This window comes from Rhinatrema bivittatum, chromosome 10 (assembly GCF_901001135.1).
Source record: "Rhinatrema bivittatum chromosome 10, aRhiBiv1.1, whole genome shotgun sequence".
In the NCBI taxonomy this organism is placed as follows: Eukaryota; Metazoa; Chordata; class Amphibia; order Gymnophiona; family Rhinatrematidae; genus Rhinatrema; species Rhinatrema bivittatum.
The window spans coordinates 111,613,829-111,632,874 of NC_042624.1; the positions used below are offsets into that span (position 1 = coordinate 111,613,829).

Here is a 19,046-nt window from a genome sequence, read left to right on the forward strand (position 1 = left end):
GGGATTCTAGCGATGCCGCAGGACATGAGCTGATGTGACTGATGTTTGCAATCTCTCTCGTAGGAATACGGCCTGGCCCAGCTGCAGGAGGGGGCCTCCCTGCACAGCTTCAGAGCTGTTCTGTGCACCATGCTGCTGCTTTGCTATCATACCTTCCTCAGCTTTGTCTTGGGTGAGAACATTTGGTTTGCCGGGGTTTGTTTTAGTAACGGGAGACTCCAGATCTTTCAAAACAGGGTGTGAAGACATCGCTCCCGTCAAACACTAGAAACCGTACAGTAACGTGATCCCTAGCAGGATGGTAAGAGAGTTAGGTGGAGATTATTTCATGGCATGTGGAATTTATTATTCCTGTCAGGACAGAAGTCTATTTTATTTATTTATTTATTTATTTATTTAACTCTTCGTTTATTTACTTGTTTTACTCTTGCACACTGTGTTTACCACATGCTGCTTAGTACCTTACCACCTAGTTCCTAGTCACCCATGTCCTGAAACCTTTTTTTTTTATTTCAAATACTTCATCAAGATAATTAGTTTCTACAGTGCTCTCTCTTATTGTACCTAACACTGATTATGTGCCTTCTTCAGCACATGCAGACAGAAACAGCGAAACATGGAAACATGACGGCAGGGAAAGGCCCATCCTGCAATCCCTTCCGCTCCCTCAGAGATCCCCCCCCCCCCCCCCCCCCCCCCCCCCGTGCTCAGCCCATGCTTTTTTTTTTTTTTAATTAATATATTGTTCCTGCCTCCACCACCTCCTCGGGGAGGCTGTTCCATGCACCGCCACCCTCTCTGTAAAGCAGTTACTTCCTTAGATCACTCCTGAGCCTACCCCCTTTCACCCTCATGACTCCTCATTCCAAAGCCTTCTTTCCATTGAAGGAGATATCTCTCCTCGCTTACCTTTCCTCCTGACATGTTTAGGTTTTTAAGTCTGTCCCCATATTGCTTTAAAAGGAAGGCCGCTGGCCATTTTAGTGACCGCCCTCTGCATCCTGTTTATATCTTTTTCAAGGTGCGGCCTCCAGAAACCTAAGATGGCCGCTTTCCTTTGTTGGCAAGGAAGACATTACAAAATTACCAAAATGCTGGCGGGGCCTGAAAACAGAAGGCAGATCTTTCTGTGCTCAGCAGTTTGTGAGAGCTTTGCTTTTAAGTTTTTTCATTCTCTTTTGTTCTGCGCGGCTGCAGGCACAGGAATGGGAAACATTGAAGAAGCAGAAGAGCTACTGCAGCCCTACTTGAAGCGCTATCCCAAAGTAAGAGCCCGGGCTTGCTGCAGTCTAATGTTCTCCTCTACTCTTCCAAGCACGGGCTGCAAGGATAAAGATTTTTTTTTTTCCGGTTACAGGGAGCCATATTCCTGTTTTTTGCAGGCAGGATTGAAGAAATAAAAGGCAATATTGACACTGTGAGTACTCTCTTCTTAAAAATCTGTGGTTTTCTTATTTAAAAAGGGCACCAAGAATGTGTTACCAGTGGCTGATATTTGAGTGATGGACACGGCAGCTCTTTTTGTTAAATTTCCATTTATTTTGACTGGTAGGTTAGCATGATAGGTGAGCTGGAGGTTTATCCACCCAGGATACCAGTTCTGGGGGCAGCTAAATTTTGGGACCTGTGGTAGCGTCACAGAATCTGTGGCAGGTGTATGAACAGAGAGAGACAGTCTGTGTTGCTCACAGGTGACCTCTACTGACCAGTTCAGGGAGCGGCGTCATAGCTCCGCGTAGACATGACAGGACGGAGAAGGCTGTGGTCCTCCCCTTTCCTTTTATAGAAACGCAGAAAATGGTGCTAGATACAGACTGTAAGGCCCTTCTAATCTGCCCAGTTTCCTTCCTCAGTTGACCACTGGCTCTCTCTTCACTACTTTGCATCCAGAGAGATCCTCTGTGCTTATCACAGGTTTCCTTGAACTCTGTGTGTCCCACCTCATCTGGGAGGCCATTTCATGCCTTTATTATCCTTTCTAAGAAGAAACATTTTTTTATGTTGCTCCTGAGTCTGTCCCCTCTTGTTCTAGAGCATTCTTTCCTCTGAAAAGCTTTTGCCTTTTGTGCATTATTTATAACTTTTGGGTGTACATGTATAAGTGCTTCATTTTCATCTCTTATGGCTTTGGTTTAGACCCTGTACCACGTTGGTGGCCCTTTTCCAGTCCCGTCCCCCCCCCCCCCCCCCCCCCCCCCCCCAGCCTCTCAATGTCCTTTTGAAAGTCAGAGCTCCAGAACTGGACAGTGGTTTCTAGAGGAGGTCTCACTAATGCCCTGCGTAGGAGGCTCATAAATAAACCTACACAGGGACGGTATAAAAAGCTTTGATGAAACCCAAGTATATCACATCCAGTGCACGCCTTTGTTCTCGTTTTCAAAGAAATTCTTTAATTGTTTCATGCGATCTCTCTCTCTTTCTGGTAAAACCCTGATCCCTTGGGTCCTGCAGCTCGTTGGATTTCAGATGCTTCCCTGTCCTTTCCTTCAGTATTAACTTTCCCACCACAGCGGTAAGACTAGCAGGCCTGTAACCTCCTCAGTCACCCCTTTTATGAAGAAGGGAGGGCATTTCCCCTCTGCATGCTCGTGGAACCGCTCCCATCTCCCAAGACATGTTGGACGGATCCTTCTGCGGACTTTCCGGAACCTCTCCGGAATTCCTTAACATCCTAGCATGTATTCCATCCGGTCCCAGAGCTTTCCTGCGTCTACTTCGGTTAAGTTCCTTGCAGACCCTTCCATCCATGGCGCTACCATAAGCATCCCCCTGCCAACAATCAGCGATCCCCCCCTCTTCCAATTCCACTTCTGCCCTTCCTCCTTTCATACCTGAAAAAGTCTTGTCCCTTTACTTAACATCTTTCGTTTCAGATTTAGCCGTTTCATTGCAGGCACGAGGCAAGTTACGTTCAGATGCAGCGGGGCAGGTCCCAGTCCCTAGACGGCTTCTTTTCCTCCCTCCCTGCGCCTTTGCCATCCTGACTGCCTTTCCTGCTTCTTTTGCCCCAGCCGGACGTTATGCAGCCCGAGCCCACGGTAAAGTGCTGGCTTTGCCACCCTCTCTCTCTCCTGTGTTTGTGATCCTCAGGCTATTAGCAGGTTTGAGGAATGCTGCGAGGCCCAGCAGCACTGGAAGCAGTTCCATCACATGTGCTACTGGGAGCTGATGTGGTGCTTCACGTACAAGCGCCAGTGGAAGATGGCCTACTTCTACGCAGATCTGCTCAGCAAAGAAAACACCTGGTCAAAGGTAAGGGCAAGTGAAAGCCAATCGGACTTAACACCTGCAGGATTTCAGCGCGGTTGCCTTTTGTATTCCAGAGCCGGTGGTGCAAAATAAAAATTCCCTAATAAAGTGCAATAGTTCAATATTAACTTCTAAAGTATAACGGGTTGCATGCCCTTAGAACAAGAAAATAACCATCAAAATAATCTTCAAGGTACTGCACACCTTACCAATCTCTAACCTGGGGCTTGGGCCTCTCAGGGAGAAGGTGCCCTGCTCCACCCCCTTCAGCAATGCAGATGGAATTGGGTTTTACAGAATGGCCTCCTCCATTTTGAGATCTCTCGTCCCCTTTAAATTCAATCCTTTTTTGATGCTTAGAACACCACACTGCTCCCCTTTTCCTCTCGTGTGCTTTGTAGCTCACTGTTCTTCTGCACAGAGGTTGTCCTGCCCTGCCAGTGTCGCCTGGAGGTATTTTAACAAAGTGGCGCTCCTGAAGTCGAGGACCCCCTTTCTGCCTGGGTTCTTATTTTCTTAATGTATTTATAATTTACAAAATCATCCATTCTCACAAAAGCAAATGTACATCCAGGAGGTTCCATTCAAAAGCATTTACCCCAGGGATTGGACGTGTAAAAAAAAATGTGCAGGGAAGCGATTTCATGCATGCTTTTTACGCACACCGCAGAAGAGGCATTCCCGGAGGGTGGAACTCGAAGGTACGCATGCAAAATGTTCCCTGGCAGGCGTAAAGAGGCCACGCTGAGGTACATGCAGTCCTGCTCATTTTAAAAGTGCACAGACTTGTAAGTCTGCTTTCAAATTTCAGGTGGATGTCCACGTGTGCTTTGTACACAAGGACGTCAGCCCTGAGCGCTGTGTCATAAAATTGGGCTCAAACAGTTCAAATAAAAAAAAATAAAAGGAACAAGAAGTAAAAATAAACAAAATAAAACTACATAAAAACAGCTTCTTCAGCAAACATTTGCCAAGGAACCACATTGTACTTACCAACAGAGAGACAATAAAAAGTGAAGACACAACAATAACGTCACCAGGTATGCAAAAACGCAATAAACTGAATCGGAACTACTTGATAGATTAACTTCTTAAGCAAAAGTCTGCCTTTCCTAAACTGTATGACGTTGCTTATGCCTTTGCGTTCTAAAGGAAGGGAATTCCAAAATGCTGGTGACCACTAGAGCTCGGGTGACCTCCTAAGTCCCAGGTCCTCTATTGCCCTCTCTCACGGGTTCCATTACCATTTGTCTGAGGAGACCCCCCTTAAAGGAGTCAAGGTTTCTCTACATCTAACGTATGGCGAACTCTGATTTGGCTCTTTTGTGCATATTTCTTGGATTAATCACATGGGTGGGGAGGTTAGGTCCTGGCAGTTTCCTCCTCCCCCTTTTTTGGTTTTGGATTTCTAGTTCTAGCAGAACCAGCAGCTACTGGTTTACAGCTCCACTAACAGCTACCTGGGATTTTTCCCCTCATTTAAGACACCCCCCCAAATCTAGCCTACCTATTGCAGGAACAGTCTTTGTCCCAGGGATCATCTACTGCGTTTCCCTCCAGAACCTGGCACATAGTCATGCTAAGTCTGGCCACCTGGTTTCACTGTTGCACAATGACTTAAGACTCTATCCCATCTCCCTCTGCCCACCACCCCTCAAACATCCCCAGCCACGGCCTGCCCGAGTGGCAGAAACCAGGCTCAGGAACTGATTCCCACTGCTACTCAGGCATTGGGTGGCTTATGTTACATAGAATCAAACATCTGAACAGATCAGGTTAATAGTATGGGGAAAATTATTGCAAGTATTTAGTAATATATATTCCAGCTGTGCTCAGCAGTACTCTTTTTTGTATAGTGCTTCCAAACACAGCCTTGCCCAGGCGGCGTCCTGCTTAGCTGCAAATATCTCAGCTCGGTAGAGCCGTTGCAGAATTTCTCTCCCAGAGCATGAGCCCGGCAGCTTCTGGCCTACTGTCACTGAATTGGATTTTGTATGTTCTTTGCTACAGGCCACATACGTATACATGAAAGCTTCCTACCTCAGTATGTTTGCAGAAGATGATTGTAAACCGTTTGGGGATGATGAAGTGGAACTTTTTAGGTAAGATCTGGTCAGTTCCAATAGACCAATGTCTTTTACAGACAGAACCCAAAAAGCTGTTAGTAGAAACATATTAACTCTGAGAAGATATCTGTATTTGTTTGTATTTGTGTGTAGTTATGTATTTTAAGTGTGTGTGTGTGTATATATATATATGTCCTTATATGCTTTAATAATGTACACACATGTATATTAAATGTGTATAAATAGAGAGATGCACTTTAATGTATACACATATATATATATATGCTTTTTTAACATTTTATTTATATTTCAAATTTACAATCATCAAAACAACTTGAGAAAGAGAAAAAATCTAAAGCTGCACAGAATATGTATACAGAATGGAAATTGTAAGAAAACCAGGAAAAATCATCACAGCTCAGTTTCATCCACAATCGATTGGGGGAGGGGATCACTATCACAACCCATTAAGAAATCAAAGAGGGCGGTATGCATCCTGAGCAAAAACATAAATTTAAGCTACAGAAGGTGATAAAGGCGATGAGGGAGTCTGACCATCTTATCACTCAAGAAAAAAGAAAGCTGAGATGGTTCAAAAGCGACACATGAAATCCCTCAATACTTAATGCAACATTTACATGGAAATTTGAGGAAAAATAAAGCGCCGAGGGCGCATTAACAGGAAACATTTATTTTCAGTTTCTCCGGCACATCAGGAAATAGCAAGATTCTAAGTTGCAAAAAATCTTCACCACAAGGCCTGAAATACATTTTTAATTCCAAAGCCACAGAAACTAACTACGTAGCAGAAGACTCTGATAATGCCGAAACAACACTGAGGACTTGATCCACATTAGAAGATGGGTGATGCTGCCTTTCCAAAGCATTTTAACCTCTCTTAGGTCTAGGGAGCTATTATACCTTTGAATGTATATAAGCTTTAATAATGTGTACATGTGTACAAATATTAAATATAAACACACACGTAAATAATGCAGTGTTTCCCAAAGCTCTCCTGGAGCGAAATGTAACCAATCTGGTTTTCAGAATATCTGTAATAAATGTGCACAAAATAGATTTGGATACACTGGGTCTCCCAATATATGCAAATCTCTCTCATGCATATTCATTGTGGCCATCCTGAAAACCCGACTGGCCAGATTGCCTCCAGGAGAGGGTTGGAAAACACTGAAATAATGTGTTCACATATGTATATATAAAACTTTTTTAAAAATCTGTTATTTATATATTATTATATGCATATATGCATAGATATATATATATCTATATAAAATATAGGAAATTGTGGCAGTCCCAGTACACGAGATCCCTGCTGCTGATGAGGATGTGGGAACACCTTCTCAGTGTCTCCAGTTAACAGGAAGGCGGACACGGTTTATCTGTTCTCTGAAGACTCTCAGATTAGACAAGCGTCAGCTTCCACACCAATCTGCGGTCATTGAATCCACTTTCAAGAAGGCCAAGTGCCTTTGGATCCATTCCTCGGCCCCCGGGGAAGGATCAGAAGGCTAAGGATGCTCTTGGGAGGAAGGTCTTTCAAAGACCTATGCTTATTGCCCGCATAGCGATCTAGCAGCTCTGCATGGGCCAGGATATGCAGGACAGTCTGAAGCAGGCACAGGAGGTAGCTGAGCAGGTGCCTCAACAGCATGAGGGTATACTCCAGTCGCTGGCGCACAAGGGCCTGCACTGCGGGAAACACTGGGTCCGGTCGACCTACGATGTTTTCTAAACAGCATCGAGAGTCTCTGCAGTGGGGATTGGCGCTCATATACTCACCTGGCTGTGGGCCTCGGACCTTTGACCGGAAGTGCAGGAACGACTTGCAGACGTGCTGTGCACGGGAAATAATCTCTTCAGAGATAAGATGGAGGACGTGGTGGCCCAACTCTCTGCTGGCACCCAGGACCCGACCTCCTCAACCAGGAAACCTTTGAGGCTGAGAGAATGAGTCTTTCTTCCTCCTTCACCTTGACTCGTTAGCAATCACAGTCCCCTCGCAGCTGCTCCAGACAGCCAAGGGCCCCAAAAGCTCAACCAATGTCCGTCAACTCCTGGGGTGGGGTTTTGATTGGATTAGGGAGAGCATAGCCAGGTCCACCATATCCATGGCAAGGGATCTTCTGGTCAGGGACAAGCTGTGGTTCTTTGCGAATTGGTGGCCCAATGTAACCTCGGACCAGTGGGTCCTAGCCATCGTGCACAATAGGTAAAAATTAAATTTGAGTGCCTTGTCAAATTGCCCTCCTTTTTGGGGACTAGTAGCTCATCAGGAAGTAGAGGAGCTCTCCTACCAGAGCAGTCAAATCTGTTCCACCAGGGGAAAGAGGGTGGGATTTTACTCCCAATATTTCCTGATACCAAAGAAAAAAGGGGGACTCTGTCCCATCCTAGACCTAAGGACCTTGAACACATTTCTGAAAAAGGAAAATTCAAGATGGTTTACCTGGGCACCCGAATTGTTCTTCAAAAAGGAGACTGGTTATGCTTTCTCGATCTGAAGGATGTGTATACCCATATCGAGATTTTCCCCAGTGATCAGAAGTATCTCAGGTTTGTGGTGGGAATTCAGCACTTCCAGTATCGCCCACTGCCGTTTTGAGCTAGCGTCCGCCTCGCATATCTTCACAAAATGTCTAGCTGTATTGGCAGCGCACATATACAGGCGGGGAGTCCATGTTTTCCCCTTTCTGGATGATTTGGTTGATGAAGAGACCTCTCAGACAGGGGCCAAAGCATCCATAAATTTGACCATCTGGGTGCTAGAATCACTAGGATTCATCATCAACTACCCCAAGTCCCCCGTCACCTCAGTTGAAGTTAAATCGGAGCCCTGCTAAACCCGGCTCAGGCCAAGGCCTTCCTGCTGCGCCAACAGGCCAATAACCTGATGACCATTGCAGCAGGGATTCAAAAGAGCCAGCAGATAGCCTGGGACATGTGAAGGTTGCTGGGCCATATGGTCGCTATGGTGCATGTCACTCCCCTGGTATAGCTGCACATGAGGAGAGCCCAATGGACCCTAAGGTTTCAGTGGCACCAGACCAAGCAGGACCTCCAGGATTGCATCAGAATTTCTCCAGCCCTCCAGGACTCTTTGTACAAATGACGGGTCATTTACAATCTGGAATAGGGGGGTTACCTTCCAAAATCCCTGGGTTCAAATTATATTGACAATGGATGTGTCCACCCTGAGCCGGGGAGCTCTGTAGATGGGCTTAGCACTCAGGGTTGGTGGTCTGTCTAGGAAAGGCAATGCCAGATCAATTTCCTGGAGCTTTGGGCAATCAGGTATGCTCTGTGGGCTTTCAGAGATCACTGTCCAACAAAATTGTCCTGATACAGATTGATAACAAAGTTGCAATGTGGTAGTCAACAAGCAGGAAGGCACGAGCTTATAGCTCCTGTGTCAGGAAGCAGTTCAGATCTGGTCATAGGCTCATTCCCACAGGATGGTGCTCAGGGCCATGTATCTGGCTGGCGTGGAGAATATATTAGTGGACAGGCTGAGTCTCACAGTCAGACCCCACGAGTGGTCCCTGGATCAGGGTGTGGCAAATTGGATCTTCCATCTCTGGGGGACCCCAGAAAGGGATCTGTTTGCTGCGCCTTGAAACAGGAAGGCTCCTCAGTTCTGCTCCCTGTACAGAACTCACGGCAAGCCAGCCTCAGATGCCGTCACCCTACCTTGGAGCGAGGGTCTTCTGTACGCATATCCTCCAGCTCCACTGGTAGCAAAGACTTTTTTGAAGCTTCGTGAAGACAAGGGGACTGTGATTCTCATAATCCCTCATTGGCTGAGACAGGGCTGGTTCCCATTCCTATGGGAGTTGCCCATCCGGAAACCGATCAGACTGCATCATCCTAACCTTCAGGCCCTGTCACTCAGAGCCTGGATGTTGAGAGAATGGCTCTCCAACCCCTCGATCTCTCAGAGGATGTGTCTCATGTCCTGGCGGCTTCCAGGAAGCCTTCCACCAGAAAATCATATGGACTCAAGTGGAGGAGGTTCCGCATGTGGTGTGAGCAAAAAGCTTTCGATCCTTTCTCCTGCCTGACACACAAACTGCTTGACTACCTTCTACACCTCTCAGAAGCTGGTCTTAAAATCAACTCTGAGAGGGTTCACCTGAGTACAATTGGTGCGTATCAACACGGTGGAGAGACTAAGCCCATCTCTGTACAGCCTATAGTTCATTGGTTCATGTGATGACTGCTTCAGTTGAAGTCTCCCCTAAGGCTCCTGCTGTGTCCTGGAACCTCATTGTGGTGCTGGCCCAGCTGATTAAAGCTCCTTTCGAGCCACTGCATTCCTGTGACCTGAGGTGGTCACTTCAGCACATAGGGTCAGCGAGTTTCAGGCCTTGGTGACTTATCCACCTTACACTAAGTTTTTTTCATGACAGAGTGGACCTGCATACACACCCTAAGTTCCTGCCTAAGGTGGTGTTGGACTTCCATCTTAACCAGTCCATCGCTTGCCAATATTCTTTCCCAGGCCCCATTCGTACCAAGGCGTACAAGCCCTGCACAGTTTGAACTGCAAAACAGCCTTAACCTTCTGTCTGGAGTGGACAGAAGCCCATAGACGGTCCACTCAGCTTTTTGTTTCTTTTGACCAGAAAAGGATGTGTATCGCCGTTGCCAAGCAAACACTTTCCAATTGGCTAGCAAATTGCATCTCCTTCTGTAATAATCAGGCGGGATTGCATGTTGGGGGTCCTGTCAAGGCTCACTCTGTCAGAGCCATGGCAGCGTCGGTAGCCACTTGCGAGCAGTTCCCACGGAGGAGATCTGCAAGGCTGCGGCATGGAGTTGTCTCCTTACATTCACATCGCATTATTGTCTGGATAGGGATGGCCAACGCGACAGCAGGTTTGACCAGTCTGTCCTTCGGAGTTTGTTTGAGCTTTAGCACCAAGCTCCGTTGCCGCCTAGGACTCATTGTTTTTGTTCAGGCTGCACCCCCCCCCCCCCCAACAAAACTGGTTATTGTTGTGCCCATTGGCACTTGTTTTGCTGTTTTGTTGGTCCCCTTTTATGTTGGGGAGCAGCCTGTACCTTGGGATTCACCCATGTGCGAGGACTGCCATCTTGCTTGTCCTCGGAGAAAGCAGAGTTGCTTACCTGTAACAGGTGTTCTCCGTGGACAGCAGGATTACCTGCCCACCTCCCCATGGAGCTGGGTTTCCACTTTATGGGTTATGCCTGAATTCTATATTATGAGACTGAGGGGACCCCTTGTGGAGGTGTGGTATCATGGCATGCTTACCTGTAACAGGTGTTCTCCGAGGACAGCAGGATTACCTGCCCACCTCCCCATGGAGCTGGGTTTCCACTTTATGGGTTATGCCTGAATTCTATATTATGAGACTGAGGGGACCCCTTGTGGAGGTGTGGTATCATGGCATGCTTACCTGTAACAGGTGTTCTCCGAGGACAGCAGGATTACCTGCCCACCTCCCCATGGAGCTGGGTTTCCACTTTATGGGTTATTCCTGAATTCTATATTATGAGACTGAGGGGACCCCTTGTGGAGGTGTGGTATCATGGCATGCTTACCTGTAACAGGTGTTCTCCGTGGACAGCAGGATTACCTGCCCACCTCCCCATGGAGCTGGGTTATTCCTGAATTCTATATTATGAGACTGAGGGGACCCCTTGTGGAGGTGTGGTGGTATGGCATGCTTACAGAGGCTCAGTCAAAGTTCTAGAAACCTTTTAAAATAAGTTTTCTGTGCCGGGCTGCGTCCGATGATGTCATTCATGCGTGAGGACTGCCATCCCGCTGTCCTCGGAGAGCACCTGTTAGAGAGAGGTAAGGAACTCTGCTTTCTCCAGCAGCTTATAACCAAATTAACTCTCTCGCTCAGGGAATGTTTTTGCCCTAAGGGTTGAGGGCAGAGGCAGCACTGAACAGAAACCATTGCAAAAGAACTTCCCCGGAGCTGCAAGTATGCTGTGGGTAAATAGCTAGCGACAGGTGCACGGCCTGCTTACACCACACGGTACGCTCCTTGGAGGTAAACACATCTCCTTCCAGCAACAGGGTCACAGGAATACAAGAGCTGTCCGAGAATTCCTCTGTTTGATAAACAAACCAAGACTCCCCATCATTCTTCTTTTTTCCCTCCCCCCCTGCAGGGGGATATGAGCACCGCCTCTGCAGCACTCCCAGCCCCAGTGAGCGCTGGACCTCTGCATGACAGCCCATGGCTGTGTTGATGACTCTCCAGGTCAGCCCCCTGTGCATATTTCATTTGTACTGTGACTGAGGTTTGCAAATGACCTGATTTTTATACAATAACATCAGGATCCACTTAACTCTGCCAGACAGGAATTCCAGGGATTAGGGATCGAGCTTTCAGTTGTCATTTGGGTGGCCCAGCTGCAGTGATTTTATTAACGTGTATGTGCTTTAATCAAAATATTAAATGAACAGTTACGCTTGAGGCTTGACTTTAGCCAATTAGATGAGAATTTATTTTGCTCATTAAAAATAAAATAAGAGGCACAAAAGTTGTACCACGTGAAAAAAAAAAAAAAAAAAAGAAAAATGTAACTGTAAAGCAATCAAGGTTTCCATTAGCCCTGGTGGTCCTGCCCAAAAAAAGGAATCATTGCAGGTTGTTTAATGGACATAAGTCTTCAGAAGGGAGCCTTGGTGATTCCCATGCTTGCTCGTTAAATGAGATCTCAGCCAGCAGAGAATCCTTGGTCTTTAAACTGCAGAAGTCTAACCCATTGGCTCCTTCACTGAGCTCCCCTCTTATCTTGATGTGCCCAGTTTGGGAAGCCCCTGCTGCTTTCTTGCCTCTGCCAGCAGGCTCCGAGCGCTGCCTGTGATAGGCCTTCGTCATCGTGGTGACGTCCTACTATTGCCGGGAAGTTGAATGGCACGAGCCACCTCTGGCGATGTGGCTTAGTCATTTTCGGGAACTGAAAGGAGCCAGCTGATGTCTTGGAGGTCGGCCCACCTGATCACACCCAGCTTAAAGCTGAACGTTGGCCTCCCTCTGAGACTCAGAACAAAGAGGCCACGCTTTTTTTTCTAAACAAAGCCCTGTGACTTCACTTAGGGAGTGGAGCTGGAAGCAAAGAGAAAGGAGATGCATTTTTAGTTTGCACAGCTCTGAGCCTGCACCTCCCAGGGCTGATAACTCTTTCTTACTCTTAAAGAGTCACTTCAGCCACCCATGCTGAATCAAAAACCGGCTGAGGTTTAAAATGCTACCTGAGGCTACAGAGCAGCACAATATAGTGCTATACACCCTCAAACCGTGAAAATAGCTTTTGCATTAATGGTTAATTTTGGCATAATTAATGGATCAAATTGCTTCTTAACCACTTTTTTGGCTAAGATCATGGGTAAGGACTGAGTCATGAGCTGAGATCCGTTCCTGCATGGCCCTTGGGGCTGAGACTGAGAACCTATACTATAACAAGGGGGAGGGGGAGGGGGAGTTAATGCCCTGTCAACTGACCCCACTGGGGACATGAAACTGTTTGAAGCTCCCATTAAAAAATCATAAAATGAAATAAAATAATTAGTGGCCATTTTCCTTTACAAAGGGTGTGTTTATTAATATATTTAGCAGTGTACTCCCTTGGGGAACATTTCAATTTCAACTAAGTGACTGACTTGGAGGAAAAGTATTGTGGTTGCAATGTCAGTCCACCTGAATATGTAAAAGTAACAGTGAACAAACAAGTTGTAGGCGAGACCTGTTTGTTCGACCTTCTCACTGCCTCTGACTAGCTTGGGAGAGCTCTGCTCCCTTCATTAGGTCATAATCTGCGCTCAACAGCGAGTGACGGAAGTAGCGCCTTAGTCCGATAAAAAGGTCTCGCCTACCACGTTTTCTGAAAAAGGAATTGGAATCTGAATGTTTTGCAACTGGCAGGAAAATTTCATGATCCATGCATGCAGGAGACAGAGTTATTCTTGACAAGGCTGAAAGACAAAAATAGTTTTCTGCATTTCTTTCTTCTGCCATTCAACCTTCTGTAGTGCACAGAGAGCCTCAGGCAAGAGCTTAGTATTCTATTTGGTTTTTTTAGTTATAGATATTATCAAGATTTGTTTTATTTTATTTCAGGGTCTCTGAGCTCCAGTCTGCACTATTTAAACTGTAAAGGCTTTTAATTTTAAATAAATATCGTAAAACCTGGGCAGCGGAGCAGCCCTGTCGGTCGCATGCAGCTGATCCCATCCATCGTTTCCTCTGCCTATCTTGTCAGCATTGGCTCTGCCCATGAAAGGTGTTGAACGTGGTATTCCCAGGGAGCGGGGTTAGGTGCAGCGAGGGTGCAACGGGAAAGGTTTATATTAACATCCGGAGGTTTACAGTGCGCCACGATGCTGGCTCGAGATCGAGGAAGCGATGTTCAGGAATGGGGGCGTGGGTAACCCCATTGCTGTTCCTTGGTCAGTTTTTCCTCTGTGCATTGTTTTCAGTACTTAAATCGCAGGCACAAATGGGGATGTACTAAACGTATAATGTGTGTCACCCGGTACCCGAGTTGTGTCACCATTGATGGTGCGATGCCGCAGTCAGTGTCTGGGGTTCCTGAAATGCTTCTGCCACCATCACAAGTTACTGTGCATCAGAACCCCTTCTCCCCATCCCTCGAATGGCTTAGGGGCATCTGCGAGGCTTTCCTTTAGCTGATTCTGGTCTTCTTTCCTCAGATTAGATCTTCTGACCCCCCCAAGGGGCCAGCAGGCCCAGTGAAACTCGTAGCAGATCTCTCTCTCTTCCCCTTCTTGATCACCTGCTCCTGCCACTCCCCCACTGGCGATCCTGACAATGCCAGTCCTATAGATGCAGGGTCGCGCCTCTAACGATGAAATGTGGGCGCGCACACCGGCATCACCAAATATAGAATTTTATTCCACACCTTGCCGATATGTTATTTAATGGCCTGATCCTTTCCTCATGGTACGCATAAAATAAAACACAGCGAGCTTGTAATATCTCCTGGACAGGCACTGGAGGGGGGAAAGGAAGGCCAGGACTGGCCTGGCAGCGAGGGCACTGCTTAGTATCACTATCTCGTCGTGCAGGTGCCTACGGGGGGGGGTGAAAACGGTTAACTTTTCCTGACCCACCGTTGTTTTGCTGACGTCTTGGGTTTTGTTTTTCAGAGCCGTGCCCAGTTTGAAGCTGAAAATCGCTGGGAAGTCGTTGCCCACGGAAAAATTTGCCATCCGGAAATCTCGGCGTTACCAGTCCAAGAGTCCCGTCCGCCTGCCCGTGCCGCCTCTGGTAGGATTGGGAGCGCGCGGCTCTGTCGGTAGAGAAGCTGGCGGTGACCGCAGGGTGGGAAGGTTGATGGTGCGAGGGTCATCGGGCGGATTAACTTTAATCCACGGAGTTTATCCTTCCGGCTTCTCCGAGAGAGAGAGAGAGCAGGATAAGGAAATGCAGAGATGGCGCTGGGCAGAGCCAGGAAAGGATCAGCTTGCTCCCCGTGACACGGATCCATTTGGCAGCCTTGTGGTCCAGCAGCTACAACCCCGCTCCGTTTTTGTTTTTTCTGCCCCGGCTGCTGGTTTCACTTCATCCCGCTTTGTGAACTTGTAAGTCTGAGTCCCGGGATAAAAAGTCCTGCACGGGATGCAGTGAAACAGAGAGCCCGAGTGTGAATTGCAGACTCCAGGTCGTGGGTTAAGGGGGAAGAAATAATTACAGTGCGTAGCGCTCCCTCCCCCCCCCCCCCCCCCCCCCCAGTAAAAAGTATGAAAGAACTGGGATTGGATGCATGATCAATGTTCGCAGGCGGATTTGAAAAGCCCGGTGCATGCCAGATCCGGAGTCCCCTGCTGCCCAGCTTCACTTCTGCCACGGAGGACCTGCAAGCTATAAAATAAAGGGAGGGGGGGGGTTTAAGGGTCGGGGGGGGGGGGGGAAGGGAGGCAGGGGGGTTTGGAAGCTGTGTCTCTTACCTGGGCGAACTGGGATAACTGGTAATGGCGTCTGCACGCCTGGTGTTTAAAATCCCCCCACTTGTTCCTTTTCTGCAAACATACGATAGGCGCACAAGTGGTCTTTGAAGGTCGGGGTGCGCTGCGGTTAAATATAAGTACGAGACGGGGCCACAGGTTGTGTATGTGAGCGGCACAGGCTGCTCGCACGCTCTGCTTATTGAAAATTCAGCTCCCATGCGTGAATCTTTAACTCTGAGTGTAATTACACGGGACACGTATTTCTGAGCAGCTCAAAATCCACACTGAGCGCATCAGGCTGGGTTGGGTCCATCACGACTCATTTTTACTCTTCCAAAACTTTACCCCACAGTGCCTGACTTATCGGTTTTAAAAAGTTACAATTTCCAGGAGCCAAACTGCAAATAAAATGTTTTCTGCCTTGCCTGTCCTTTTCTGACTTCTTTTCTTCTCCATCTCTCCTTCCCTCCCTCCCAGTTCCTCTTTCACCTCCTCGCTTCTCTCCACCTCCCTTCCTTCACTGCCTCTCCACTTTTTCTCCCTGTTTTTCATCATCTGGCATCTCCTCCTCCCACACTTTCCCTCACCTACGGCTGCCTCCTGCCCTCCGAATCTTTGTCTCTTGCCCCATCTCTGCTCTCCTCCCCCATCAAAGCTTCCATCTCTCTTCTCTCCCCTCCTAACCATGCCAGCTCCCTTCTCGCTTGCTCTCCCCTTCACTCATCTGCTTTCTCTCTATTTCCTTCCTCCTGGCTTCCAACTTTCTCTTCCTCTCTGCTCTCATCCCAATGCCCAGGCCTACAAAGTTTTTGTGGTCAGGACCTTCAGTCCCACCCCCACCCTGCCTTGATCTCTTCCCTTTCATCCCCTCTCCCGCTGAGGAGAGAGCGGTCTGGGGAGGAAGGGGGGGAGTGGCAGGAAACATGGGGATACGCAGGAGAGGGAAAGGAGGAGAGAGATGAGATGAAGTGAACCCTAGCAAGGGCGAAGGAGACTGAAAAGAGCCTGCGGGCACATAAGGAGGAGGGGTGGGGGGGGGGACTGTGGGGAGAGGGCTGGATGAGGAGGAGGTGAGGATGGGACTGGAGGAGGAGCCAGAGAAGAACTTGGACTCACTCTCACACTCTCACTCACACTCTCTCACACACACACACACACACACACACACCTCACTCTCACACTCTCATTCACACTCTCTGTCACACACACACACACATACACACACACACATACACACACACACACACACACCAATAAGTCAGTCTAATGCTTGTTTGCAAGATATGGGTCCTGAGCAGAAATGTAAGAAGTCTGCTTTGAGCATTCAAATGAAATTCCCCCTTTATTTGTGCCTCTGCCATTTCAGCTTCTCTGTCAGTGCAATTCTGCAGCTGATGCATCACAAGGCTTGCCAGCTTTCCAAAAAAAATAAACCCATAACAAACTGGCCACCCTCCCTCCCCTCCCCCACCAGGGCCGATCACAGTGGTGGTATTAGCAGATTTAGGTGGTTGAGAGCGCACTGGGCCAGGAAAGGAGTCCGCATGAGCCTCCTCTTCAAGGCACTGCCGCCCATACTGAAGCCCGGTCAGAGCCAGGGAGAGGACCCAAGCGCCAATGCCGTCTCTCTCTGCCCGCGCGGCTTCGTAACCTGAATCTTCTAGCAGTGCATCTGCAGTCGGGCCTCAGACCTGCTGGGCTGGGAAGAAGAAGCGGAGCGGTGCATGCAAGCCTGGAGACTGGCGGCCAGCAGAAACCCAATACTTTCCGTGGCTGGCTTTCTGGTCTTGCAGGCTCCTCAGCTCCCATGAAGATACCAGCCAGCTGACCATCCTATCCACTGCCAGCGTCCACTCCCCTCCCACGCTGAACTCTCAGCTGCAGGAGTGTGGCATGTAAGGCAGAGCCATAGTGGGAAAATGCTTTACCCAAAAACGCACAGTAGCTTAAATCAGTTTAGTTTGCTAAAGCCGGTTCCTTGTACTCTATGCATAATTGAATTTTGAAAGGAGCAGGAGGCAAGGAAGAGGATGTGACGTTATTTCTCTTGTTTTAAAAAATTGACCATAAATTGAAAAAGTGGTGAAACAGTGAAACCGTTGCCTGTGGCTCTCAGCAGCTCCCCCTGTCGCCCAGGGTGAGGCATTGCTTGGCAGCGTGCGTGGGGAAGGGATAGGAGTGTGGAGCCTGCTGCACAGCCTGGTCTGAGCACCTTGCAGTTGCTTGACTGGATCTCTAATTATAACTTTACAAAACAGGGTGACGTAATGCAGTCACAGGAGAGTATTTGCTGTTATGCCCAGAACATGATTCCCTAACCTAGCACATTTTTCAGATTAGAGTAAACCTGTATTTGTGACTGAAACCGCGTATCGGCTTCAGCGAAGGCTTGAGCAGTCTGCGGCTGCACGTATTGTGTATCCCCCTGGGTGGCTAACAGATGAGGGACCTGGACAGAGAAGGAGAGAGGAAAAGCAGCAGTTCACAAGCAGCCCTGCACTTTGGATGCAGGATAGTGCAGTGGGTGCCAACGTCCTTTCTTGAGGTCCAGCCATCCGGTCTGATTTTCAGGCTGGCCACAGTGAATACTGCACTGCCTCCAATGTATGTAAATCCATTGTGTATGACCCGAAATCAGGAGCCACCGGGTGATGGTGAAGGGCTGGGTTGAGAAGCACTAGATTGGCACCTTGACGAGCATTAATCCCAAAGGCCATTAGGACACACGTGCAAGGACCCCCCCCATGCAGAATAACAGAATCTTTTTTTTTTTTTTTTGCCATGTGTGGATAACTCGTCCTTTAAAACCGGTGAATAATTTTAAGCCCTTGCTGCTCACATCAAACCTAGGTCCCAATGTAATAAGGTGTGCTTGGTGGTGCTTGCGTATTAGTGCGTGGCTGTGTGAATTTTTTCTGTGTGGACAGCTTTGCTCCTGCTTGAGCAAGGAGTTTAACTCACAAAACAATGTGTGCACAAGCACGAGGCAAATTAGTGCTTCTCCATGCAAATCCCAGGTTAATCGAGGCGTTAACTATAACTTCCCAGTGCAGAGAGGTGCATAGGCTTTACTCGGGTTTTCTTAATGCTGGACGTTTAACTCTTGGTCAGAGGTGGAGTAAAGTTGCTGAGGCTGAATCCGGAGTGTGAGGTGCTGGGGTCCTGCATCCGGGATTTATTAAAAAAAAAATGTATATACGGCACACTGAGCCCGCAACATGCAAATGCATGTTGATGGCCCTATTAGTCATTCCCACGCGATACAGAAAGTAAAATGTGCAGCCAAGCCGCACATTTTACTTTCAGAAATTAGCGCCTACCCAAAGGTAGGCGCTAATTTCTTCCGGCACCGGGAAAGTGCACAGAAAAGCAGTAAAAACTGCTTTTCTGTGCACCCTCCGACTTAATATCATGGCGATATTAAGTCGGAGGTCCTAAAAAGTTTTGTCATAATTGTTAATCATTTAGTTGATGTTTTACTGGTTTCCCGGTTACTTTCCATGCTAATTCTCTGTTCCTATGCATCTACTTCCTGATTCCTGTTTATTGTAATTTCCACCTGCCGTTATGCTGTAATCCGATATGATGTCGCTACTAATATCGGTATAAAAAGTTTATAAATAAATAAATGAAAGTAAAAAATAATTTAAAATTTAAAATCGGCTCGCGGGTTGAAAACCGGACGCTCTGTTTTGCCGGCGTCCGGTTTCCGAACCCATGGCTGTCAGAGGGTCCGAGAACCGACGCCGGGAAAATTGAGT

At 47.8% G+C, this 19,046-nt stretch overlaps 1 protein-coding gene across 3 annotated transcripts in view; it reads left to right on the forward strand.

Annotated features, from left to right (window-relative positions):
- Positions 1 to 19,046, forward strand: part of TTC39A (tetratricopeptide repeat domain 39A) — a 116,481-nt gene that overhangs the window by 89,973 nt on the left and 7,462 nt on the right. For all 3 annotated transcript variants that reach the window (XM_029617872.1, XM_029617873.1, XM_029617874.1), the window contains 6 exons: positions 64 to 172; positions 1,198 to 1,265; positions 1,358 to 1,417; positions 3,091 to 3,252; positions 5,260 to 5,351; positions 14,485 to 14,605. In XM_029617872.1, coding sequence (XP_029473732.1) covers positions 64 to 172; positions 1,198 to 1,265; positions 1,358 to 1,417; positions 3,091 to 3,252; positions 5,260 to 5,351; positions 14,485 to 14,605 — 612 coding nt within the window. The remainder of the gene's footprint in view (positions 1 to 63; positions 173 to 1,197; positions 1,266 to 1,357; positions 1,418 to 3,090; positions 3,253 to 5,259; positions 5,352 to 14,484; positions 14,606 to 19,046) is intronic.